A 27,333-nucleotide genomic window follows, 5' to 3' on the forward strand; every position below is an offset into this window, starting at 1 on the left:
CATTTCAAATCAAAATGGGGCCTTTTGGTTGTGGACTGGGTGTGTTCTCCATCTGCTTTTTGGGGAGGTACTGAAATGTGTTCCTTTAAGAGTGTAAAGTTTGGTCCAAACTTTAGAACAAAGGTTTTGGCCTGTGTTGTGGAAGGTGGAGCAGAAAGTTGCCTTTGTTTCTGTGCAGGACATGGTGATTCGATTTATGTTTTTGACAGGAAAAGATTGATTTATGGCTTATTTCTTGAAGAAAGCTGATAAATTCCTTTGCTAGCATGATTTGAAGCAGACTGATAATATTCTTTAAGTAAACTATGGATTAAGTTTATTTAAAAAATGAAAATCAGAGGACTCAGCTGTATGAAATTTCAGCATGATTAACAAAGAAAAAAAGTCTGTAGAAGAACTTTCTTTATTTGGCTGCATTCCTGGAAAAAAAAAATAAGACTATCCCTGTGGAGAACGAATACGTTTCCGTTCTGACATCTCTGTAGAATGGTCAGATAAAATGTCCCAGGATAAAATATTGTATGGAGGACGTTGAGCAAATGCAGCTTTTCCAGTGCAGCCAGTGAGAAAGGAGGACACACCAGGGATGAATGTTGAGCTGACCTAATAAAATACCTAAATAAGCATTTTGAGGATTTGTGCAGTGACCCTGAGACACAGGAGCAGATGCGCTTTAGAGTGCCAGGGGTGTTTATTGAGCCTGTATCTGCACAAGTACTATTTTACCACTTTAGAATCTATATATATATACACGTCCTGAAAATCAGCAGAAGTTGCTGTTTTGGATTTCTGCTTGACACTGGGAGAAAGAAATGACTCCTATTAACTCCTTGTTGTGTAAGCGTATCCTAAGTTGTTAGGCTGTTTCTTTCCTGGTGGATTCCTCCTTCCAGGTTGTTTTTAAAACATCCGAGCCAGTTGTGGGTGTTCCGTAATGAGGGAAAGAAATAGGAACAACCCAAGCCTCGTAAGTGGGAGCAGAGTCGCTTCAGATGGGGCAGCGATGTTGTTCCGTGGTATTGCTCTCGAGTTTTAAACTGTGTACTTTAAATGCATATGTGTGGGTGAGAATGTATATGTAATGTGTGTTTGTGGTGTCTGTGTCTGGTTAATTGTATCTCATGCTTGGAACAGTCTAATTGTGTTGGACTTTAAAACCTAAAATCCAAACAAACTCACAGAACGAACGTCTCCTTCCCACCCACTGAAAAAACCCCAAACACACAGAGCAAACCTCAAGTGCCCATAAATATGGAACCCTTTTTTCCCCCCCTTGAACCGATGAGTACAAATATAAAGAATAGCGGCGCATTTTCTGGACCTTAATGGTTTAATTAGAATCCTTCTATTAAAAAGAAAAAAAAAATGTCAGCACTCTGGGCCTCTCTCTTCCACCCTCCTCCACCGCCTCCTTTCTTTCCCCAGGGTTGTTTAACACATACTTTACATTTTCATTTCTCATTTTCATTTCTCATGGGAACCGTGTCGTTTCTCACTTTTACATCTTAATTTCATGTTTCAGCATAAAGCATTAGTTGTATTAAGTTTTCTCTGTCACTTCAAGCAAGAAGTAGGAAAGACAGGAAATCGTGCAGCTAAGAGCACTGTTAAGTCTGAGAGCTTTTTTCTGAATAAATCTGTGTCAAGTGTGAGGCTTATTTTTCGTATTCAAAGGATAAGTAAGATCTCCGCTCTAGCCCATTGTTTAAAAATTCCCTTAAAGTTCAAGAAAACTGTCTTGCAAATCGAGCTTGTGTGATTCTTTTGCTGTGTCTTGTAGCGAAGCATATAAATGTCTTTAATTCTCTAATAGAAGCAGATTCTTTTACTATAAACAAGATGAATTTTGCTTAGAATAAAACCGTGCCTTAAATCATGATCTAACCTCCAGGTTACATTCTGGCACACTTCCTCTTGTACTAAACGATACTATTTTGATATTTCTAAGATTTTTCAGCATGCATTCTTGTTGTATATGCCAAAAAAGATTTCGTTTCTGTGAAGTACATGTTTAGATCTGGTTATAAGCCTGGTGTAAAAATTAAGCGGGGGAGGAAAATTACTTAAGAGGAATATACGGTTTATGAAGTAGTGGAACTGTAAGAACATCCTGGAAGAACTTTCAGCTAGGTGAAACAAAACCTGCCTATTTCTTACTGCAAACACTTGAAATGTGATGGAGCTTGAGCAGTTTTTAACAGTCCAGAGCTGTCTGGTGTCATTGTCCCCGCTGATGTTGCCAAACTGGTGCTTCACCTGATCATGAGACTTCACACAAATGCTCTGTTAGCTGTATACAAAATACAGGCTGGGCTGTGATTTTACCGTGCCTCCCTGATTAAACAATCTGTTGTTTTATTGCAATAGGATGACGTGCTGTTTTAATCAGTATTTTATGACGTGCTTGCTGTGGCCAGCAGTGGTAGCTGGGGGTTCTGACTGAGAATTTTTGTTGCCCTCTTGCCACACAAGCGTGAAGGCAGTCTCTGGACTGAGCAGAAGGATTGCTGCTTGTGCTGTCCAAGCCAGCCCTCAGTGCTGGGCTGGCAGGCGGAGGATGGCTTGGCTAACTAGTCAATACTCTAACCAGAGATTTGTTTTAGTGAAGGTCTGATTGCTGCTCGTAACCGCGAAAAGCTTTAGCATTAAATAAATTATATAGTCCTAATCAACATTTTATAACTGCAAACCGAATTTGGATTGAAGTGACGGATGCAATGAAAGTACAATGTGTTCTTGAGGTTTGACAGAAATTTGTTACTTAACTTGAGAAGAATTGTCTCCTTGTGTAAAAAAAAAAATTCTATTTAAAGAAATAAGGCTTGGAAAACTGAGTTCCTAAACTGAGGCAAGCGAGGCTTGAAGAACTGAGTCCTTCATATAAATGTATTTGTTTTAACGTAATTAAAAATGGTGATGTTTCATCAGCTTGTGTAACCAGAGCATTTTTTCTCACTATTTAAGTAGACAAAAGGCAGCCTTATTGATAGCCGTGAAATATAAACGGGTTCTCTTTGCTTCCAGTCACAAGTTTCCCCGTCTGGGGCAGATTCTCATTAAACTGTGCCCCTGTTGTTGCAAGTCTTCTCTGTATCCGCCTTCAGAGTGAAATGGCTGCTGTCAACTAGTCACACACAGATTGTTAGCTTATGGAAGTTAAGAAAAGGAAAATCCAGAATACGGGGGATTTCTGTGCATCAGCAACTTTAAATGTCCAGCAGGACACACCTGGAGTGTGGAAGAAGAAAGGGCTGGAAGAAAGGCTTGGTGATTTTTGTGTTTTGGTAGGCTTCATGCTCATCCATAAAGAGTCTTCCCGTTTTCTCCAGTATGAGTAGGATTCCAGATGCCAAAGGGCCACCTCTATAACAGGCTTTAGATTTTTGAGCCCTGGCTCCTGTTAAAAGTTTTTTGTCGCTCTCCTGCTTGCAAAGCCTGGCCCTCTGCAAACAGCTGCTGAATATTTTATCTGCAGAGTTCACCAGTACAATGTTAGCAGTACATACTCCAAATGATCTATGAATAAAAAGTGTCTGAAACGTGTTACACAAGCCAACCCATTAAAAACGGAATGTGGTTGCAGAACAACTTAGTTTGGGTGTAGATATTTCAGAGTCTACAAAGCCTTCGGACTTTTATCTGGAGGCCTTCACAAGCCTGTTTCTTGCTGCTTGCTTTACCTCACACGTCGTGGTCCTGGAGCTGAGGGATTGGAAACAGCTGTCAGGATGTTTGGAAAAGATGGAGGAGGGAGAAACTCCTTAAGATACTCTAAAAGTAAGTTTATGAAGATCATAAGTAAAATGGGTCATACTGGAAAATGCTGCCTGGCAGCTCTCTATAGACCAGCAGAAACCCTGTATTTAAGGGAAGAAAAGACAAAACAAAAGACAGTGACCCTGAACAATTAAACAGGCTTGATGAGAACACTCCCAAAATCAAGTGGAAAGTCATCTATGGGAGTCACTTGACGCTTAAACCTTGCCTTGAGTATTGCCTGTCTCATCTTAAACTCGTGAGTGACTTGGCATGATTCTTCTGTTGCTGATTTCCAGGACTAAATCTGATTGGGGATTGTCATTCCTAAATTTGCAACTACCTGCTTAACTAGGAAGAAGTAATGGTTTGTACCAGTGAAAGAATCTGCAGAGCCAGTTATCTAGAAACTAAACTTCTGAAGTAAATATACTAAAAAAAAAAAAAGTGCTAATTGTACTATAGGGTTACTCAGTGAAGTTTCTGCATTTAAAAAAAAACCCCAAACAAACCCTAGTTAGATGCAAATGCAAATATGTGGGTTTTGAGGTGGAGGAAGATGAGACTTTTTTTAGAAAACACATTTATCAAGATCATCTAATTGTGCCATTCATCATTCCTTCTCTCCCTTCCATTTGCCCCCACCACACACACCCCATCCATTTTTCTGACTTCCAAAGTATGCTCTACCATCACCTTTAGGAGGGAATGTGTGTTATGTAAGCATGAAGTGTCTCCTTTGGGGTTGTGGCTTTTAAGTGCTATTCTTAAGTTCTGTTTTCCAAAGCATATTTAAGATGCTCCTTAGAATCTGTCCTGTGAACTGTCTTTGTGGTAGAGCATGATAAAATCACGGTGTTAATTGGTTTTTTGCCATAGCAGTGTTGACCCTGCTGCTGCGAGGAGTTGCCTTTTTCATGATGTCCTGTTGCTTCTAGGTGGGTTCCCTTTGGTGTAAGCGTGGTCAAGAAGTTCACATGAATGCAAGACAAAGCTTGTCAAACACATGTCAAGTGAATGCTTGACTGATGTTTTTATGATGGAGAAGTTCTGGGTCCTTTTTTTAGGAACAATAAGAAAAATCTATGGAAACAATTAGCCTTTTTATGTCTGACTTTGAAGATATTACATGACTTGTTTCTTCATTTCAGCCTGTCCCTCTGGAATTACAGAGTCACTGGCATCTATTTTCTCAGTGCTGTTGAGAGCTGTGTACTAATCTTCACAGAGAGAGTTCGGTGTTTTCTTTGTGTCACTAACTGTGAAGTTTTAAGGATATAAAAAAATAAAACGGAGTTTAAGGCTCCAAAATCATAATGGGAGAAGACTGATATTGATTTATTGTTTGATATATCCAGAGAATGAACACAATTTCCTAGGCAAACCATGTTCATAAACCATTTGACCTCTGAATAGTTTTATTCCACCTAGAACTACCCTGTTTTACGTAACTGAAGACAACACCATTTCAGTGCAGTTGTGTTTCCATGCCTGATGAGAAATCTTGTAAGTTAACAAAGTGTTAATTTAGGGCCTGATGCAGTCTCCACCTAGACATTTGTAGACTGAGTTATGCAACTCACATGCCCTGTTATATAGTTAATTTGATTACAACACCTTATTCAGTGTTCCCAGCAATAGGATCTGTTGACAGGAATGGCCATGCCCAGTTTTATTTCAGAGTGTCTTATTTTTCCTTGACTATGGTTTGTTTTTTTTTTTTTGTGGAGAGATTTGTTACCTTCTTTAGGATTCAAGGTGCTTTATGTTGTTCGCAGAAACTGAAATTCTCTGTAGTCAGCTGGTGTTTTTGGGGGCAGTAGTGGGCATGGAGAGCATTCTGGTTTGGGGCAGAATTGCCCTTCAGCGAGGGTGTGACTGCAGTCTGGTAGTGGAGGGGTTCAATTGGTCCTTTCAGAATTCAGTTTTATTTTAGTCCTGGTCTCTTTGTCACAAGTTTGACTGAGTTTAAGTTTATGTCTATCAGCTGTTAACAAGTGGGAAGGTAAGGAAGTGGAGCAGGAAGACAGGAGGTTTTACCTTAAATAAAAATAACCAGTAGCAAAGACAGTGTGACCTGATAAAGTATTTTTCACAAATACACATGAGCACCAAGCTCTTTTTTTTTTCCTCTTTTCTACCACTTCTTTGTAACCAAAGTATTTTACGAATATTCTTCTTGTGAGAAGTAGGGTTGCTTTCAAATATAAGAGGAAGCAAACCTTTTTTTTTCTTCCTTTTTGCCAGTCATTTTTTAAGAGTTCCCTCTGCTCTTTCAGCCTTTACTCTGCATTGTAGTGTTTTGTCTTCTTGACAAGTTCCAGAGTGCACTGGAGCAATTTGTTTAGAGAAGCGGTTATTTTATTTATATCTTTGGAAGCACAAGAGTGGGCAAAACATGTCAGCAGAAGGAAGCTGAAAATGACCCCACGGACAAACTTTTGTTGCTGCCAGGAGAAAAGTACCATTTGATTGAATTGGCATTTTGTGCATTTTCAGTAATAAAACCCGTGACCATTGCCAAGGTGACTGTGAGTGGGGTAAACTGGGAGTGCTGTTCACACAGACCTAGGTAGGCACTTCTTTTTTTTTTTTTCTTTTTAATGTGTAGGTTCTTTTTTTGCATAGAAACACTTAACTGTGTGATTTGTGAAATATTTCTCTGAGTAATGTGTACACCAGTACATGGAAATGGTGGCTGCTGGGTTGGAACAAGGGCCCACTTGGAGGCGTCTGTTGTCACATGCACTTGGTTCTGAGTTGGTGGGTAGTGGTTTTAGATCAATGACAGCTTAAAAATCACAACACAGCAGAAATCCTTAAACAGGCAGTTGCTTCAGGGAGCATTCAATCGATGGTTTGTCACCCAAAAGGGCACAGGCCGTGAGTTTTTGGTGTTGTAAAGGTCTAAACGTAACCTGGGAAATGAAGTCAGGAAACCTAGCGACTGAATATCGTAGTTGAGGGTGAGATGCTATTTAATTTAAAGTTAAAAGCTGTCAAACCACTTGCACAGATAAATGGATGATGTCTCAAAGGAAGGTTTCTGCATGTAACTCTTGGTATAATGAAGGCTCAGCTCCTGTGATTAACAGCAGAGTGGCACATGATATAAATTAACAGGCATCCAGACAGCATAATCATTCTGAAAATGCCAACAGCTGGTTTACACAAGCAAGTCAGTATGTAGAAATTAATAACTGTATATGGTAGCGTTGCATCATTCGAGCTTCACAACTTAATTCTGTAGATAAGGAATGTTTAGGTACAGATGAGGTTGAAGACTGTGTGCCATGAAATAGCAATAGTTATAAGGATGTAACTTCACAGAAGCATCACATGTTCAGTGGTGTAATGTCTGAAAAGACAAGAGCTTTGGTAGTGGTGCAGTCTGCCTTATCACTGTAGTTGAGTGGAGTGAGTGATTTGTGTATCGCTGAGCAGATACTCTGTGCTACAATGTTTTTCAAGGGGTGGGAAAATGAGGGTTTTGTTTCTGGTTCTTCTTTATGTGGTGTATTGTGGTTTTGGTGTTTGTTTTGATGACAAATCCTGAGCAAATCACTGTTTCTGACTTAAAGACATTTGATGTTATGTAGGTGGTTTGTGAGCACACCATGGTTCTCTGCTTTTGTTTCTCCCATCTCCCACTCCTGCAGATTCCTGCTGGAAGAGGTACTGAGATTCTCTCTGCCTGAACGGGATAGGCCTGGGCCAAAGCTGTGCCAGCCTTTTGTGATCGTTTTAAAATGTGTGGAGCAGCAGCCGTGCTGTTATATATTCATTCTAACAGCCCTGCCTGTCAAACAGTTTAGATGAATTGGAAAGGCAAAAGTAAAATGCGTTGCAAAACCTAGAATTAGTGTAAACACTTTGGGAGATTCTGAGATGGACTCTAGGAATGTTTGTGAGAAAAGCATTCTTTGCCATTGTCCTTCTGACTGTAAAAGCCATGGTGCTGATGTGCTGCTGGAATGTATATAAAGAAACAGAGGTGCTGACCCGTCTTCTTAATTTGAAGAGAGAAATCATATAAACTGCATTAAAAGGTGAAGGAAGAGCTAACACTTTCATTAAAGGATTTTCAGTTAATTGAAGTTGGTGTAGAATTATCTGACCATTTATTTTAGTTGAAGTGCCGATTCATCAAAATTGCCGGTTTTGGTGGAAGCAGTTGTTCTGGCAGCTTTCCATAAGGCTGACATCCTGGGTCGCATGGTCGGAGCCTGGAGTTTCCTGTCCTATTGCAGTCATTCCACAGTGGGTAGCTTGGTAAGGTGGCTGAGGATTTTCAGCTCTGGCAGCATTGTGATCCTCCTGTTCTTAGATGTTTCTATCCGCAGAGATATTTCTGTTTTAAATGTTATTGTCACATGCTGTTCCGCTGCAGTGATAACTGAGCAAGGCTTAGATGGCAGTGAAATGCCTACTTCCAAAAAAACATGCCGCCCCTTTCCACATCCCCAGTCTTTATTCCTTTGTCAGCTCTTCCTCATTCTGTCTCTGTGGTTTGTCCTACGCTGTGTATTGCTTAGATGGAAGGTAGGATCAAGGCTTGTCAGGCTCACCACAATTTTAAGACCTGTCTTGTAGACCCTAGAAGGCAAGAGGGTGATAAAAATACAGGTTTGAGGTCTTTTTTTCATGAGACAGAAACAGAGCAGCTGAAGAGAGATGGAGCCTCTTCCCCTTGTCAGAAGTTTTAGCTTCCTGTGCTTATTGACCTGGATACTTCCATTGTGTAATCCGGTTGACATACAGGATTGCTGTTTATCTGTTTGCTGTTCTCACAGGCAATCGTTTTTTTTAATAGGTACTAAGCTGCCTTATCAGTTTTCTAATTTTTGCTCGCTGGTGGTTTTTCTCTAAGATTATTGCAGACTTTAAGACACTTTTCAAGTTATATGGCATCCCTATTTAAAGGTCTGATTTTCTTGCTGACTTGTCAAAGTCCAGGCTGTGAAATGCAGAAATATCTTTATTACCTGTCAAAAGCAATGTCGTTGAATTGCCACAGCAGCCTTCTAATTCACCCTGTGATTCGTTCATCTTTTGTCTCAGCAGTAAGCAGCTTACTTTGTGAAAGTTGTATTGTCTTCAAATATATGAGCAGGTGCAAAAGAAGAAACTCACAGTTTTTCACAGACCCTTTTTATCATTTGGTAGACGTTCTTGCTCCATCAGCTTCCAGCACAGCATGTATTCTTGCTTCTACAGGTGGGATTGGATGAACAGAAAAGGTGTAGAATCACTGTTACTACCAAAATAAATTGCTCATGGGCCTCATGTACCACTCCCGTGCTGTCCAAACAGCTGTTAACTAAATGTTTCAGCTGCTTAGTGGTGTGGGGATTGGATACTACTGTGGTGGGGTGGCACAGTTAGTGGCAGGTTATTCTGCAAACTAATACCTGTTTTCTCTGATAATTTTGTCTTAAATATGCACAGCTCAAAACCGGAGCAGCTAGCCATTCCCATGAGAGGTGCTACAAATGTTGCTCTGTCCAAGAAGTTTCATCAAGAACTGTGCTGGCTGTCCGGCTTTCCACAAATTTCCTTCATGGATATCTAGAGCCTCTTGCTGCCTCTGCCAATGTGGTTAAAAGCCAGAAGTTGTTAGCTGGTGATCGATGGCAGTTTTCGCTCCTGACCCTGAGTCACATGCAAGAGCGCAAAGGGAAGGGTTGCTGCGCAACTTCATGGTGCTCTTAATTAGCTCCTCTGAGGTTACAGATTTATCCATCTGAGGTTTGTGCGGCTGAGAAAAGCAGTGTTCTCAGCTCTTCACACTGAGTGTATGAGATTGGGTTATGTTAAACTAACGCTGAGCACATGCCTACGAAAACCTGATGGATCTGGGAGCTGACAGTAGCCTAAAAACAGGGATAAAAGCACCATTGGTAGCTAATTTGTGATGCAGGTGTGAATACTGCAGGTACCCACGTTACTCCCAATTCGGCCTTTGCAATTTGTTGCTCAGTTTTGGTCAAGGTGGGCTCCAGCTTCGTCTCCCAGTGGCGTACTGCATGTTTGTGACAGTGCACCCTCACGGGACGGACCCTGCTCCAAGTGCTGCACCTGCTGGGCACGCTTCATTCAGTGCCTTTGTTTTCATTAAACTTCAAGGAATCTGGCTGGATGTGCCTCTTCCTAGATGGTCAAGTTTTCTTCATTCCATTGCTCGCAGAGAAAGTTGCTGTGGTCTTTTTCTGTTTGTTTTCAGAGGTTTTGCCCATTAGTCAACATCCAGTTCGTTGCAGGAGGATGCGCAACAGGAAAAGCAATACCCAGATCTCTGGTACTCCATTTTCTAGTAACTGTCTCTTTGTGTGAACTGTATTTAAATGAAATCTAGGAAAAGTTTGCTTGGGTTTTGTGTTGAAAAAGAAGACCCTCGTCTCTGCTTTGACAGAAGTTTCATATCTCTCTAGAAGGAGACACCTACAGAGGAGGTGATGGCCCTGCTTAAATACAGAAGTTGGTGACTTCCCTTAATCCTGGTGTGACTGCCTCAGTGACATCAGTTTGGATTGATGACTCTTTGCCTTTGAAAAGAACAAAAAAACCCCACACAGTAACCTCTCATTAGGATGTAATGGGACATCTGACATTCGACGGGAGCAAATGCAGGTCCTGCACCTTGGGCAGGAGCAACCCCAAGCACCAGCACAGGCTGGGGGCTGATCTGCTGGAGAGCAGCTCTGTGGGGAAGGACCTGGTGGAGAGGGAGATGTCCCTGAGCCTGCAGTGCCCTGGGGGACAAGAAGGCCGGTGGAACCCTGGGATGGATCAGGAAGAGCAGTGCCAGCAGCTCAGGGAGTGATCCTGCCCCTCTGCTTAGCCCTGTGGGACACATCTGGAGAGCCGTGTCCAGGTCTGGGATCATCAGCACAGGAGGGACACGGAGCTCCTGGAGCGGGGCCAGTGGAGGCGATGGAGATGAGGAAGGGCCTGGAGCATCTCCCTGGCGAGGAAAGACACAGGGAGCTGGGGCTGTCCAGCTGAGAGGGTCCCTCATCCCTGTGTGTCCCTGTGAGCAGGGAGGGCTCAGAGCAGGGCCCAGGCTCTGCTCCGTGGGGCCCAGCAATGGCACCAGAGGAACGGGCAGGAACTGAGACCCAGGAGGTTCCACCTGGACGTGAGGCAGAACTTCTTCCCTGGGCAGTGACCAGGCACTGAACAGATTGACCAGAGAGGGTGTGGAGTCTCCCCATCCCCTTTTCATAGGAGTCCTTATGGTTGTTATGCACTGGTGTCTGAATTTGCTTTGGAAAATCTCCTTTTAGGCATCGCAGCCCAGTAGAGAAGAGCACTGAAGAGCTCTGAGTAGAGAAGATTTTTATACCGAAAATCTTAAGGGGATAATAAAGTCATCAGGATGTACAACCCTGTAATTTTATGTATTACTTGGAATTTCAACTTCTTAACTTGCCAGAGTGCAGAGCATGGCATTGAATACTACCCTAGAAAAGGGCTTGTTTACAGAATGAATTCTTGCTGCGCTGGAGAAGCCCTTTCTCAAGCAAGTAATTATGTCAGCTTGCTCAATTGATCCTGTAGAAATGAGTCAATTAGACTTGAGGTGGGAAAAGTACCTTGATAACCCCCACCCCCTTTCTTCAAATGTCTGAGTTGTGACTTAGGGATTGGAATTGTTCCTGGTGTGGGAAGGGAGTTGATTAGAAGAAGCTTTTAGGAGGTACCTACCGCTGTTGGTAAGTCAATTTTCTTTCCTCATGCTGCAGAAAAGCTACAGTGCCTGTTTTCTTTGATTTTAATAATCTGTATTTCTTACACACGTGGGGGAAATTCTTACTGTTGCCACCACTTCTGTATATTATTAGAATTACTCTATTTGAATTGCTTAATATAATTAATTTTCCAGACGTATTTTTGTCCTCGGTAGTAATCCCAAACTCTGGGTTGTTTGTTGATTTGTTTGGGTTTTTTGAGGCTTTTTTGTTCACTTGCAGAACTGGAGATCCATTTTATTGCAATTCAGTTCACAGAGAAGTTGCAATTGAGAAGAATAGTTAAAGAGTAATTGTCAATAAAGCAGATTAAGGCCTTTGGTAAAATTGGATAACAACCATGAAGGGATTACTGTTCCTGACTTATAACAAAGGAAAGTATTATCTGAAGCAGACCATGGAATGGACAGACTAAATGGGGACCTGATATGAAAGGAGTAAATAAAATGTAGAGCATAAAACAATTTTTTTGGAAGTGTATGCAATCAGTTTTCAGAAGTTGTTGCACTTGGGATTGGATTGGATTTGATCACTGGTGGACAAACTCAGCCCCTGAGGAGGAGAACATACATATGCACACATCACGTGAATTTTATTTATGTTTTTCTGCAAGCACTGATGCAAAACTTTGAGGGGTTGGGTTGAGCGTGTTACACATTTCCACGGAAGATGTAAGCTTAAAGGAAAACCCAGAACGCAGATATATTAACCATGCCTTGCACTGGGACAGAAAAAATACACAGCAAAACCTGTAAGTTGTGTGTGGCTTGGTCACAAATCTCAAGCTTTCTCTAGTGATGCTCAGTGCTGCCACTGAAGCTGTTTTTTGACCCGAATCCTTTTCACCCTGAGGACTGTGACTGTAAGAATTCTGGAGTACAAGTACTTTGTCCTCTTCAGTGAAACAATACTAATGCTTCGTGGTTGCTTGGTGGACTTGGATTGGTGGCAGATAGATGGAGCATTTGTTCAGTCAGTTTGCACCCCTGGGTGCATACACTTGTACTTTGGAGAACAGTTGATCTTGCCTAGCGTAAAGACTCCAGGTCAGAATGTGACATGAGTTTACATGTCGGGAAACGCAAGTTCTCTGTGAATTAAAGTACTGATCATCACGCTGGCGTTTCTTCTGCTTCGCTCTCGCCTGCTGGTGAAGTGTGGTTCTTCTGGGGGGGGTTCTATCAAGATGTTTTTAACACAAGGTCGTCAGCAGCGCCAGCTTTTCACAGAACATGAAATGAAAACTAAAAAATCAGTTTGCAGCAAGGACTGCCCGCATACAAACAGAAATGTCTTTCCTTGGATTCTGTTGGCTTAAACCCTGCAGTACGTGGGAAGGTGGCTGTTCCCCTTCCCCTTTGATGGTGACCAGTGGTGGTGGTGTCTCCAATGGGCTGTTCCAAAGGGTAAATTGCTGTGAACACGTATTATTCTTACAAAACGAATTACCCATCACTGTGCTCTGTACCCACAAAATTACTAAAACCACAAACGTAACAGGCACTAGTTTTTCTTTTGAGTGAGCTGTAGCTTGATAGGTGTGTTTTTTTTTTTTCCTTTTTCCTTTAAAAGAGTACAGGGCCTATAAGAAGCACAGTAAAAGAAGCACTGTTAGAACTCCCTTCTTGCAGCCTGTTCAAACAGGGTTAATGCCTGGTCTCCTTCAGTGCTTCTCAATTTCTGCAAGCAGATTTCTCCCACTGATTCAGGGCAGCAAGAAATTTTCCCCCACCTTGTGCATATTGGGTTTTCCTGTGCTTAAGTTTAATTTTCCCAACTCTTTCCTTTCTCTTGTGCCTTTTGTTCTGCAGAGAAAACTGGGAGTTTTGCTGATGTTGATAATCTCTGATTTTACTCAAGATGGGCAATTTGTAGAGGCCACTTATGCATGCAGTAATTCCCCACACTGTTACTAAATAAATGTAAACTTCCCCTCCTTAAGGTTTTTAGTATATCATGACATCATTTCTGTAATGTCCATTTCTCAGTTGCCCCGCCAAGAAGCAGCTGAGTTTCAAAACTTGCTCTTTTATCTAATTAAATTGCTCAAAATGTAATCCTTTTTTTCTCCCCCTGCAGATGCTCTTAGGAAAACAGGGAAGAACATTTCTCTGTTTGTTTGTAAAAACCTTTTTAACAGCATTTAGCATAATTTTTTTTTAAATTCCATGAGCTGATGGCAGATTATCAGCACTTTTTTTTTTTTTTTTTTTTCTGCTGAGCAATTCAGGTTTGAGGTGAAAGGTTTTAACTAGAGTGAGTTTTATACTTGAGTGACTGGAAACACACTTGTGTTTTTTCCCTTAGCGTAATGTTTGGTGGGCAGTGTTTGTGTGCCTTGTTAGGAGATGTCTTGTGAATGAGACCTGTACTAGGGCAAGGATTTGGAAGTTTTTCCCCACTTTTGATGTCTCTCTGTGCTGGAAGAAATTCATATGCAAGTGTGTGGTTAATGGTGGCTCTTGCTCGAAGAGCAGGTGAGTGACCTGCAAAAGAAGCCTGTAGGGAGCAAAGCTAATGACCTGGGTTTAAAGCTGTGTTAATTGATTCTTAATTTCAGAATTCCAGGTGCATAATGGTTGCTGTGGAATGCATAGCCACTTTTTCCATAAAAATTGAATCCAAGTACTTAATATTTAGCTGTTAACAGCAGGAATGGGAAAGCAGAAGCATTCTTACTTCCTTTATGGCAAAATCTAACCTAGAAGAAGCTCGAGTGAAGTCTCAGACCTGTCAGTTATTTAATAATAATGTTTTCAGTATAAAAATGAAATGGTGTTTGCTCCATCTGAGTGCGAAGCCTTTGGCCAGTATTCAGACCACATTTCGTGGACCTTTCTAAGTGCTCTGGGCAAAAGTAGTTTCTTCTCAGTAAAAGCCAAGTCTGCCTAGGTTTGTATCTCCAGAATTAGGTCTCTAACCAAATCTTATGTAATGGAACCTGTCTCATTATGCATTAATTACAATGTGGCCCTTTATTTCTAGCTTCCTTGCCTTCTATAGAGAAATCTCTCCTCTTCCTCCCACCCCATTTTTTTTGTAGTTTGTTTTGTAATGAGTATCATGTAGCTTTTGGTTAACAACAAGGCCACAGTTTATGTAATTTTGTGGTATGAAAAGATGATTTGGTGTGTGCCACTTCCCTATAGGAGAATAAATGACTTAGTGATTCTGATGGGTGATCAAAGTGGCATCACGTTGGTTTCTGTGTCAACAAACTGATAAATCACAAGGACAGGAGCTGCACTGAAAATGTACTCAACCCCTAGATTACATGATTAATTGAATTTTAAAAAAAGATTAACTGAATTTTAAAAAAAAAGCCTAAAGAATGATGGTTACATGTAAGTGAGTGTGATTTGCATACCAAACAATAGGATGAAAACTATGAAAAAAGAATTAGCAGAGTGCTGAAATGTGATACGGAGGGTAAGATTCGGCATGGCTTGACAGAACATTAAAGTTCTGCAGGGCTTCTTGGAGGAGTCAGGAATCAAGAACATAAAAATCCTCCGGTTGGTATCTGTGTACTGAGAGAGGGGCTGAATAACAAGGAGGTATTTACTGATGAAAGACTTGGGATGATAAAAAAAGAAACCTCACAGAGGAAAAGTTGCAAAAGGATTTCATGATGCTGAACACGTTGTTCCCTTATTTCAGTCGATAGTAGACTGGTCATATCTCTGATAGTTTGGTTTGGTTTTTTTTTGACCTAATCTTTTCTTGTTCCTGGCTGTGCCATCCTGCCCTTCCATGTTTTAGCACAGGTACCCACTTGATGTTACGGTGAACTGCATCAGGGGCCCCAGCTTAGAGTAAACTTCCATTAAATCAGAGAATAGAGTTGGATGAGTGGGTCTTGGCTAGAACCTGTTTGCATTGTAGGTTAACTCTGCTGGTTTTCTTTCCCCTGTTTTCATGTTATGTCTGAAGAACCAAGGCGGGTTGGAAGGCAAGGAATTTTCTTCTCGGATTTTGTCCGTCTCCTGTTACAGTAATCACGTTTTAGTTTTCTGTTGGCTTACCTGCTGTCTGAACTTGGCAGGGTCTGGTGTTTTCTATCTGGAGTGGTTCCTGTGCAAGGGGCTGGCTGGAGTCTTCCAAAGCAACATTTGGATCTTGCTTCTGTCTTGCAGTCAGCAGGGGTCTAGGGATGCTGTTAATCGGTAACAGAGAGGGGAAATTGTATCCCTCTGTTTTTGTTTTTTTTTTGGTTTAAACTGGGAAAATTGTTCCAAATACTGTTTTTTCAAATGCTGCTGAGTTTTGACGAGCTGTATTTCCTGCTTGCTCTAGGAGAAACCAAAAAATGGCTTTTGTTTCCTAACTGTGGAAGGCACGTCATTAGACCTTTTGTGTCTGGAGACAGGTTAATTTATAAGTTCAAGAAGCAAGAGACCTTTCCACTTGCTCAAACAATTAAAATTCTGCCTTTGTGAGCATTCAGCAAAAAGATAGCTGCTTCTTGTTTTTTAATGAATATCTGTCTCTTTTTCCTGGGGATCCATGGCCAAAAGGACAACCTGAGGCTCTGCAGTGCATCAGTGTTCGTTTGGTTTGACAGCTGAGTCAAACCTCACTTCCTGCAGACCCTCAGAAATGTCTGGGTGAAAATGAAAAACAATCTCTCGTGTTTTGTTAGATTGCCCAGCATTTTCTTCAAACTGGAATACCTGAAAACAGAGGCCGTGGTAAGTAGCTTGAATACTGAGTTTTTTCTTTTGGTTACGAAGTGAGGATCTCATGTAGGTTTGTGCTTCTAAGTTGATTTCTTGTGAAAGACTTTCAGTGGCTTTTCTAAAGCATTATTTTCAGGGTTTATGAACACCATCTACAAAATGTCATTCTAGGTTTATACTTCATTCTTGATACCGAGCTAAAGACAAAGCATCACCTTTTGGTCTCTTCATCACAGCTTTTCTTCATTCCAAAAGCGGAATGCTTGCATTTATCCCTTGTTTCAGAGATTGGTTCCAAGAAAAGGGAAGGTCTGGTGATGGTTTTATTGCTCCTGCTAGATAAGGTCTGAGTAGGAGAGTAAAACGAGCTCCCAAGTGGAAATCCTCACATTGCCATTCTGGTTACAGATGGGTTTTGCTTGATCAGTATCCTGCCTGATGTCCTAGGATAAATGCAGACATCTGCATTAAAATTCTTTCACCAGGACAGCGTCTTCATCTTGAGGGGACCAGTACAGAGTATACTGGGCAAAATACTTGTATGCCTTACGAAATGTGTGTTCCAGCAGAGCTTTTCCTGGTGTGTGTGCAGTAGACTTACACATGGAATTTTGCACATGGGTTTCTCCCACTTGTCAGGGATGCTAAAAGACTTGACTGACAAGTGAGCTGTGGAGGCTGCAGTGATTTATCCACAGTGACCCCCGTTCCTGCCCAGGTTCCTGCTGTGTGAGCAGTGGTGCCATATTGAGGTGTCCCTGTCACAGGTGTTCCAGTCCCTGCACAGAGACCCCTGTCTAGCTTTGATGCTGATGGTCTGGGCTGTAAAATTCCATAGCTGTGATCCAAGCCCCTGCGGAGTTGTGCTCATCCTCCACCCTCCCCAAGGTGCAAGGGGTGGGGAGTCAAGGTGGGGACAGTTAAAGAGTCACAGCTGGGCCCGCTGCTGCTTGCTTGTCGAGCATTTTCAGCACATCTGCCTCGTTCAGTCATTTACTGGGCGCACTGATGCCCTGCAGAAGAGTGAAATAAAAAAGGCTTGGTTTTCAGAAACCTTGTAAGAAATCTTGGCTTGGTTTTGTCCAGTGTACGTAGCAATGCTTAAGGCAGGTGGTTCAGAGCCAGCCGTGCCCACCTGAAATGGGAAACTGCAGCTCTGTTGGAACCCGTGGGCTTCTGAACCCAAAATAAGGGTAAAAAGTAAAAAAATTCAGTGTGTCAGGATGTTTACAGTTCCCTGCTTAATCCACACCCATTCCTCACATAGCTGCTCTTAGCGTGTGCAAGAGTAGTGTAGAGGAAACCAAAATGCTGCGGATTGGGTAATTTGCACAGAAAATGATGTTGACTGCACTGAATATTAACATAAGATATTACTGTGAAGCAGCTCTGAAAATTACATTCAACTAATCCACTCAATCAACCAATACACTTATTTACAGAGACAAGCTATTGTAGAGGGGTACAGTTCTCAGCTAGCTAAGAACACATTTTCTCTCATGTTTATCTTGATTGTATCCCCAAAGGACATTTCTTCCTCTCTTTTATGAAGAATTATTTCCATATTTAATTTATATGTACATTTTTTTGCTTTTCCTGGAGGACGGAAAATATTTTCTGACTTTTGCAGTTGGTTGAGCAACTTGTTGTTACAGAATCACAGGATGTGTAGGTTGGAAGAGACCTTCAAGATCATCGAGTCCAACCCAGCCCTAACACCTCAGCTAGATCATGGCATGGAGTGCCACATCCAGCCTCTTTTTAAACACATCCAGGGATTATTACAACCTTCCTGTCATGCTTTTAGTCTCCTTATTCGAAAATCTGGTTTTTGTGTCTTTCAATAGTGCTGGGTGCTTCTGGATTGCAGTTTTCCTCCCTTTGTGAACTTGCCTCAGAAGGAGTCTCTGTTCAACCGCTCGAAGGGTCACTTGATTCAAATATAAACTCCTGAACATTTCTTCTCAAGTCAAGAGCTCTTTTTCAATAACCAGACATACTTCTTGGCGCGTAATTTCCCTGACCTACTCCAGCGCCTCGTGTTTCGCTCTGTGTTTTTTGGTTAGAGGAGCGCCAGTCGTGGCAGTGCTGGAGCTGCAGCAGGCGCGTGGTTCACAGGGTCCGGCGCAGAGCTGATGAGCTCCGCAGGGGCTGCCGCGGGCTCTGAAGTTTGGCAGCTCCCTGTGGAGCTCAGGAGTTCTTAGGGCCTTTACCAAGCCTAATTGCAGAGTTGGGGCCTTCACTGTGAAGGACTTCACCAAATAATTAGGTGTCCTAGTTAAGCTGCTGCTCTTGCCGCTGAGTAACATTCAGGAAAGTGGAGGTTTGGGGGTGAGAAAGTTGCAAAGCTGGTGGATGCTGGCAGTAAATTTCTCTCCTTCTCTGCTTGCTGTTGGAAGTCACCGCTAAATTCTAGCGTGTAACCTTGGCATTTGGAGCTTTTTTTTTCTCTGGCTGGGGCATATTCTGCCATCAGAGTGCCTAGGCTTTATGGGCTTTTTGGAAAAAAAAGCTCTGTTACTTTATTATATTTGTTCATCGTGTAGAATGGGCTGTGACATGCTGTTTCATCCTTTTTGTTTGGTTGGGTTTTTGTTTTGCTATGGCAGAACCTTCTGTCTGAGTCAGATCAGAGCTGTGAAGTTACAGCTATGCAGTGCATAGTGATTTCTGGGCCCTTTTAGGAAGAAGTTCTATTGCCTGGATTCATGCACCAGAATGCAAAACCCAAAAAATGCTAGATTTAAAGGGGCACAGAAAACAGTTTGTAGGAAAAAGCTATCAAAACTCTTCCTCTATTTGTTCGTAATTTTTAATGGTGGGATAAGCTTTAAAATAAACCAACATTCTGGGCCGCAGGCAAACAAAACACAAACTATTATTTTTTTCTTTTTTAATTTAAGAACCTTCCTCTCTTCTATAAATGTATGTCAAATACTTGATGCTCATTAACTCTTTGGAGGGGGACATGACTGTCATACTGAAAGTTACAAACACATATAAAAAGGAATACACCCTTGTTGTTATTTTTCTTCTTTTAAATTTTTATAGCTCCTCACAACCAGAGTCTGCTGGTAAAATTAAAAATCTAGACTCCTGGATTTTAATTGTACTGCAAGGTATACCTAGATGATTTAGCACAAGGCATTATTTTTCCCTTAATGTTTTGCTCTATCTCATGAGATTTGGTGACAGCTTTTTTTAAAAAATTGAAATAATTAATGTATTTGAAGAGGATGGGGAAGAGGGGGAATGACCCTTCCTTTGTCTGCATGGCTGTCATCAGCTGGAGCATGGCTGGTTCCAAAGATTTTTAATGGAGACATTAAAACCCACGGGCTTTAGGTGGAGGAAAACAAACTCGATAGTGAAAAAAACCCCAAACTGTTGAAGAAAGTGCACAGGGGTCACTGGAATTGATTGGAAATACTCCTGAATCTTAAAGCCAGTTCTCTGTGTGTATGTGTGTGTCTTCCTCTGACAAATGAAACAGGGCTAGTTTTGTGAAGTCTGGGAAGCCTTTTCTTTCTTACCAAACTACCCTTACCTGTTTTTATTTGAGTAATTGCAGCGTGCATGAGAGGTGAGAGCGAGACAGGGAAGAATATGAGGCTGTGTAGCAATTAATGAGCTGTTTCAGCCCCAAAAAATCACTCCAGCAGGCTGGTCAGAGCCTTGGAACCTATTAACCTTGATTTGGAAGTCTAAGACTTGACAGCTGGGGCAAAGCAGGGCTATCTTAAAGAAGTTAAATCTTTCTTTTTCTCTCTTCTTTCTCACATGCTCACTGGTGAAATGCTGCCTGACCCTTTTTTTTAACATTTCTTTTTTCAAGTGTGAATTCTTCCTGCATGGCTTGACCAGGTGCCTTGCTACTGTCCTGCCTATCTGGAAATTATTTGGGGTTTGTCCTTCTTCCTGATGAAAAACCACTTCATCTGAGGCACTTGTTTATGCCTGCAGAAATCTCACGCGTCCTTTCAGATATTTTTGTGCTCTGTGTTAAGATAAACGTGTTGCTCCATGAAGAATGACTCACTTGGGATCAAATAGGACAATGTTTGTGTTAATCAGCTGCATTTCCGTCCGCAGATATTGCTGCACATTAAAGCCAACATGCTGCAGACGTGAACGTAGGGGGAAGACACGACATGGAATTCCCCGACTCCTTAAAATAATAATAATAATAAAAATAAATAAATCTCTGCCAAGAATAACTTCATCTGCAAGTGTCTCTTGACTGTGTTGCACATTTGTTTTCCTTTGGAGGCTGGGTGGCTAGGCCTCTTCACATGTGGGTGCCATACAGTGACCCGCTGTGGTTGTGTGATGATCTGAGTTCCATTAAAGGCTTCAGCTCTTTCCTAGTCTGGATTGTTTTGGCTGAGCCAGGCTAAGGAGCCCAGATACAAGCAGGTAATGCTGGCTGATGTCATGAGGAGCAATTTAGGGCAGCACTCTGTTCCAGCTGCAACAACAGAACAGAGCAAGCACCATGGACAGGCTTTGGCTGATCTGTTTATATTCTGTGTTGCTTCAGTTTGGTTATGTACTCTGTTAACAACCCGCAAAAGTAAATCCTTTTTCTACCACCTGCAGGAAAAGGACAAATATTCTTAACCCCTGCTAGTCTCCAGCCAAAAGAAAGTGGTTTTCCTCGCTTTGCCTCGGTCTTAAATGCAACTGAGTAGCTTCCCTCTCCCCACTACTTCTTCAATAATGTTTTAAAATTGGACACATATTACGTGTTTTAAAACTTGTTTGTCCAGTCTTAAAAGATTTTACAGTGTTTTTCTCAGTTACTGGATGCAAGCTGTGCTTCTAAAGTGTTCCTCTTCTAAGTGTTGACTTAGCTGCTTGTCTCAGAATTTCTCTGGAAATAAATTGAATTGAACTTCCATGCAACTATATCTGCTATAAATCTGCACACCTTCTTCTGTGCCCCCTGAAATTCCGACACGTATTAGAGGAGCTGTTGTAACTTTTATGACAATTTGTGATATCTGCTTTTGCTGTTTAATGGTGGATTTTGAGATGGTTGTCAAGATCTGTTGGATATCTCCAACTTTCTCCCTTGACCCAGGGAAAGAAGGAAACGTAAGGAAGTATAACCTGATGTAGTGGGTTTCTCTTTAGAATTGTTTTTCTTCAGCTAAACTTTGCTTTGTTTCCCAGGGTATGTGCCCCTTACCCAGTAGAGCAGAGCTCCAGAGATATTGTCTCTGCAGAGCAGAGAGTGCTTTTGTCTTCACTGAAAGCTGTAGATTTATACGTGATCACTTTCTTTATTTTGTCTTTTCTCTTTTCAAATCCCTGTAGGTTCATGTACTGGACGGACTGGGGAGAAGTGCCAAAGATAGAACGAGCTGGGATGGATGGTTCGAGCCGCTCCGTGATCGTTAACACGGACATCTATTGGCCCAACGGGCTCACGTTGGATTATGAGGAACAGAAACTCTACTGGGCAGATGCTAAACTCAATTTCATCCACAAATCAAACCTGGATGGAACTCACAGGTAAGAAGTGTTTGGTGTAGGTGTTGTGTAATGTGGGGATTTTCTTAGAAGGTGCTGCCCAAGCAATATTGTAAGCTGTGTTGCGCACCAGTGCTGTCAGAAACTTTCATCCTTCACCATCCTCTCCTTTCCAGCACTGTGGAGTTTGAGCTTCTCTTCAGGGCATCCTGTAACTCTTGCAAAGACTTTTCTCAGAACCAGTTCCATTAAAAAAAATCCTCGAATCCCGTTCTTGATTGTGTAAGACTATATAGCAAAACCGTCTCTTTTCAGCAGGTCTTCTGTGCAGTGTTGCTGCAGTATTCAGAAATGCAGAAGATAATAGATCGTCATGCATTAGGATTTCAGTTTCACTAATCCTAGGGGCTGGGAAATGAGAGGAAAACAGTCCTTACAGGAGAGATATGTTAAAATGACTGCTTTCCTTGAACAGTTTAATAGCAATGAAGCGATTCTTTTTGATCCAGTCACGGCTACTTCTTAATTAAGGATATAACTGGTACCCTGTGTACGTGCATTTGTCTCACAGATGTTGGGGGATGACTCTTTTCATTAGATGAGCTGTGACAAGTCCTGCTTGCATACACAAATCACAGTTAGCTTGTCCCCAAGGTTGGCATATGGAGAGATGATTTTTTGGGAGGTTGTTCTTTGCAAATTTTTGTGACGTCTGCTAGTTTAGCTGGGCATGAAATAACCTTTCTTATGCTCTTTGTTCCGGCCTCTTAGGGACTTACTTGCTCACCCTTCACCACAAATGTTAATTTGACATAAATTAATTCTCTTGATAAGATCATTGTTTTGTGCAGACTGGCAAGTAGCACCACAGGCAACACGCATGAAACATGTCCACTGTCTTCCTGTGATATTTATTTTGAACTCCGCAACGTCTTTGTAATGTTGGTTTGAAAGTGATCACTTTTAAGTGATCACAGGGCCATGCAGTATGTTTGTAATGGTGTTTGTTCATGGCAAGTACCTGGAGTCGGATGCAGTTTTAAATTTGTGTCTTTGGATGTGACTAGCTTGGTTCATTCAAAACTGTGGATATCTATTTTGAGGTAGTCCTTCATTTGCTCTTTGTTTCAAGAGAGAGAAAACTTAGGACCTAAAAGGGAGAAATATTTAATCGAGACTCTTTCAAAAAAGAAGACTGTCACGTAAGTTTTCAAGTAATGGGGAGAAAAGGATAGAAATTATCATATACAGTAGCAATCTGAGTATTTTTTTTTTATCTGGTGATTCCAGCCTTTCTTTTTCCAGAGCTACCTCACTGTTTCCTGCTGGCCCTTCTGCTTTTTCCATCTTGTTTTGCTTCTGACTTCTTTGCTGGTGATCTGTTACGCAGTGGTGTAAATATCCTTGGGTTTGGTATCCTGTTTTTATTTTCATGGTGTTCATTCCCTGGTCTGCCATTGGTTCACCTGGGGAATGAGGCTCTGGAGGTGCTGAATATTCTTGGTGCAAGGGGCTGAGCAGCCTTGTCTGTGTGCACAGGGCTGTGTCCAAAAGCTGCCTCATGGCACAGAAGTGAAGCCACCTGAGTCCCAGTAGTTACCTCATTCCACAGTAAATTCTCCAGAATTAGTTCAGCCTCTAATAAAGATCTGTATAGACGAGTCATTTAGATTTTTAGATCTACTAATTCTTTCTTACACAGCCACAAAACCCCAAAGGAGTCAAAGGCTTTAAGTGGGGTTTATTTTTCAGATTGATACGTTTCAGTATCAGGAAGATGTTGTGGCAATGTGCTAATATTGCTATTATATTATTATATTAATATGCTAATTGCTAATATATTAGTATTTGAGGGTCAGAAAGGGAAGTCATCCTTAGAAAGGAAAGCACATATGACTTCCCTTAAGCACTCAGAGGCACAAACCAATTCTAACAGCACCTGTTTTTCCCTAGGCATGTGAGAAAGTTTTGAAGATTCAAAACCCGTCAACATCTGTATCCAGGCATTTTGGTTTCATTTTTTATTCTTTGCAATTACATCATAAGGGGAAAAAAAAACCCGACAAAACCTGCAGAAGTTAGGCTGCTCTACAGTGGGGTTTTTTGGGGTGGTATTTTTTTGCTGTGACCTTTTGGAAAGCGTTGTGGGTTTTTTTGGTGGTTTGTGTTGGTTTTTTTGCGGTTTGGTTTTGGTTGTTGTTGTTTGGGGTTTTTTTTGTTTTTGTTTTCTTTGAATATGCTGAGAGAGAAACAAATTATAAGCCCTGATTATTGGGGTTTGGTGGAGTTTTTGTCACCTCTTCCAATAGGACTGGGGTCGCAGTGAGCCACTAAAACCAGCGTGCAGCACGCCAGCTCTGGCAGCAGTGCTCAGTTAAAAATACGGTAGAGCCAGAAATTCGTGAGAAAACCTCTGTAGCAAATTTTACAGGGATGATGATGGATCATTACCTGCTAGCCCTGGGATTTACTAGCCCTAGCTGCTCCGGTGCTGGGCTCATTAGAATAAAGACGAAGAGCAAAGAACTTGATGACTAATGCCCTTGATTTGCCAGTGAGAGAAAGGAACGAGCAGTTTTTTCATGTCAGAACGCAATAATTAAAGAACTAAATTGATGCACAGAAGAGATGGTTTTGGTTTGTTTTTTTTTTTTTTGCAGCTCTTGCCCTGCTCTTATCAGAGAGCACAGTTGCTTTTTGTGGGACTAATTAAACAAAACTGAAATGCAGACAGCTCTCCTGTGAGTAGAGTCCCCAAGATAGGTTGGCCTGCTAAAGCAGTTCTTGAATTAATTTCCTCTTCCTCAACCCTGCAGCAGCAGTTCTAATTAATAAGTTAACACGTTACTGGCTGAAGGGAAATGCACTTACAAGGTCCCCCAGGAAGTGTTTGTGCTAATGAGATGGTTTTTGAGGCCACTGTAAGAAAACATACTTTCGGCAACTGTCAGAAAGCTGGGGAGCTCTTGTGAGAGGTGAATGTCTTAAGTTTGAGCATTGATTTTTCTGGTTTCTCTTTTCAAGCATCTGCTCGTGTCTGTCTGCCAGATGATTAGTTGCAGATGGGTTGAAACACTAAAAATACTGTATCCCTGCATTTAGAAGAGATTTTTCTTCCTTATTTGCCTATAATGTGTACGGTACGTGGCATTATGTACCAAGTATAAAATCTCATGTTCTGTTTATATCTCTCTGTCTATTTCTGGGAGATAAAATTGCTGAACACCTTCAAGCAATGAAGAGGAGCCAGTCAGTGGTGAGAAGCCTGTTTCAATACCTCACCAACACAGGCCGGTGCAGAAGCCAAATAGTGCCCTAATTAAAACTTCTAGAGAGTCCTGCACAAACAGAATCAATTAGATGATTTGGACATAGAGCTAGGGTGGATTTCTTGGTTCTTCCCCAAGGTGCTTCTGAAAAAAAAAAAAAAAAGCTGGAAAAGTGGAGCTTCCGAACATCTGTTTGCCTGAAAAATGACCCACAGGATGACTTCATTTCTCAACCATGATTTGGTTTCTGGTTGACTTTTTCAGACTTCCATTGCAGGTGGGATTTGAAATGTCATGGCCAGACCTGTTTGTTGTATATTATTTCTGGAAGCACGTGGCAATTCTGGCTTAAAGAAGTGGCAAAAGACAAAAGCACTTCGGTCTGAAAAGAGAGATTATATCCCACAAATCATGTTTCTTGCTTACTTTCTCAGGTATTTAAAAGCAGGCTTGTCTTCTGATAGGAGTATTTGGACAAGCATTCACGATAAAAATGCAGCTTAGTTTTCTGAGTTTGCTTTGCAAATGTTTTTGTTAGGTTGGCAGGAGAGGAGATCCTGTGAGCTGAGGGAAGCAGAGCTCCCTGCCCTCCTTGTGACATCCTTAGTGTGGTGTTTTATGGGTGTGTATTAATCTTTGATCCTGCTTCATCTGATCCCTGCTCTGCGTGCTTTTGGCCACTTCCTAACCTTCCCAGCTGTCACAAGCTGAAGATGTGTAATTCCTGCAATTTTCTTCATACTCAAACCATTAAGCATTCCACAGATGGGAAAAAAGATTTTGTTTAAAATACTTTAATTTCCTTTGTGCAAACCTCTTATATGCTTTCCTTAGTATGATGAGCACTAAAAGCAGATTTTTTTTTTTCCCCCCCTTTCTGATAGCCTGGGAGATAGTAATAGGTAAGGAATCCCCCATGGGGACGCTGGAGAAATGGAGTGAAACACAAATGTCAAAAATGTTTGCACCCTGCCCTGGAGACTGAACACAGGCAGCCTCAGGGGTCACCTGAAAGGAGTTTAGCTACTGTGAAGCTGGAATGTTAATGGTTTAGAGACATAACAGGCCAGAACATCTAAACTACCCCAGGTTTTCTGCAGGTGTTCTGATCAGGTCTTGAGACTAGAAAACTGTAATGCAGCAAGGATAAAAGGCTTTTGGTTCGTGGAAAGCGTTTACTTCTTTACTTTTATGGAGAGATGCTGTTATGCTTGGATATAAAACATCTCTTAATGTTTTAGGAGGGAAAATAGTAGTTCTTATGATATTTTAAATTTAAATTATCTTGATTATTGGTGGCTTTCTTTTGGTGATCTGAGTTTTTAAATGTCATCGCTGTAACGTAGCTTTGAATGCAAGTGTTAGTTGAAAAAGGAATGAAGGCAGACTGAGGAAATGCTGGTTATAATAAAAGATGAATTTAATGGTTTCTTGGTCATTTTGCTGTTAATTTTTATTTCAAGTGAGTTTAGTCTTTGTCTGAAATGCATACTATCCTGAAGCAAGAGCTTTTTAGTCATTGTTAATATAAAAGTGGATAGACTGTCTATGAAGTTTCATGTATCTATTCTCTTTCACAGTTTGGTAGTCCCTTTTGTAATTCCTGCTTTAACTTGTTTATTGTTTGTTTCCTTTATCTTCACAAAGTGTTTCACAGGACTCTTTTAACAGAATAAGAATAGAACAAAGGTGAATATATTTAACTTGGATCTGTATTTTCCCCAGACTACAGAAAACTCTATCGTAGCAAGAATTTATTGTAATGGCATCTCTGATTACTGTGATGATAAATAGTTGTATTTGGGAAATCGTGACATTCAACGCAGAATGAACTTAATTTCTGTGGAAACTGCTTGTTTTCTCTCTCCATTTCTCTTCTCACCTTCCTTCTCTGCTGTCCCTTTTTGCATTTCCTTTCCAGCCAGGCCAGCAGAGGTGGTGGCCTTTTAAATGTCAATCACCATCCAGATTTTTAAGGCAAATTTGTGTGATTACAAGCCTGGTGCAGGGAGGATTATTAAAGTTAGTGTGTGCTTAATACCATCTAATAGAGAGCCAATTTGCATCTTGCTGAAGCCCTGGAGGTGTCTCCTGAATGAATAACATTACTCCTTATCCCCAGCTCTCTTCCCCATTGTCTCCGGTGTCTCTGTCTAAGCAGACTGATGATACAAGTGCAGCAGTCTGAAGGAACCGAGGAGCTTGGAGAAGGATGACAGGGTGGAGTGCCTTTTGCTGTTATCCCTTGTCCCAGTCCCATATCCCTTGTCCCTGTCCCAGTGAAGCCTGGGCTGACCGTGTAGTTGCCACCAAGGAGCTGTCACATCCCCAGATCAGGGCCCGGAGTGTGGACACCTCTCTGCTCCCCAGCCTTGTGTGGGTGCTTGTGAACCACCCTGGAGG

General features: G+C 41.5%; 1 protein-coding gene across 3 annotated transcripts in view; it reads left to right on the forward strand.

The window, feature by feature from the left end:
• Positions 1-27,333, forward strand: part of LRP6 (LDL receptor related protein 6) — a 103,484-nt gene that overhangs the window by 20,597 nt on the left and 55,554 nt on the right. For all 3 annotated transcript variants that reach the window (XM_066184311.1, XM_066184312.1, XM_066184313.1), the window contains one exon: positions 21,506-21,703. In XM_066184311.1, the coding sequence (XP_066040408.1) occupies positions 21,506-21,703 (198 nt within the window). The remainder of the gene's footprint in view (positions 1-21,505; positions 21,704-27,333) is intronic.

This window comes from Chamaea fasciata, unplaced genomic scaffold, assembly GCF_029207755.1.
Source record: "Chamaea fasciata isolate MVZ Bird 193981 ecotype frontalis unplaced genomic scaffold, bChaFas1.0.hap1 SCAF_5, whole genome shotgun sequence".
NCBI lineage: Eukaryota > Metazoa > Chordata > Aves > Passeriformes > Sylviidae > Chamaea > Chamaea fasciata.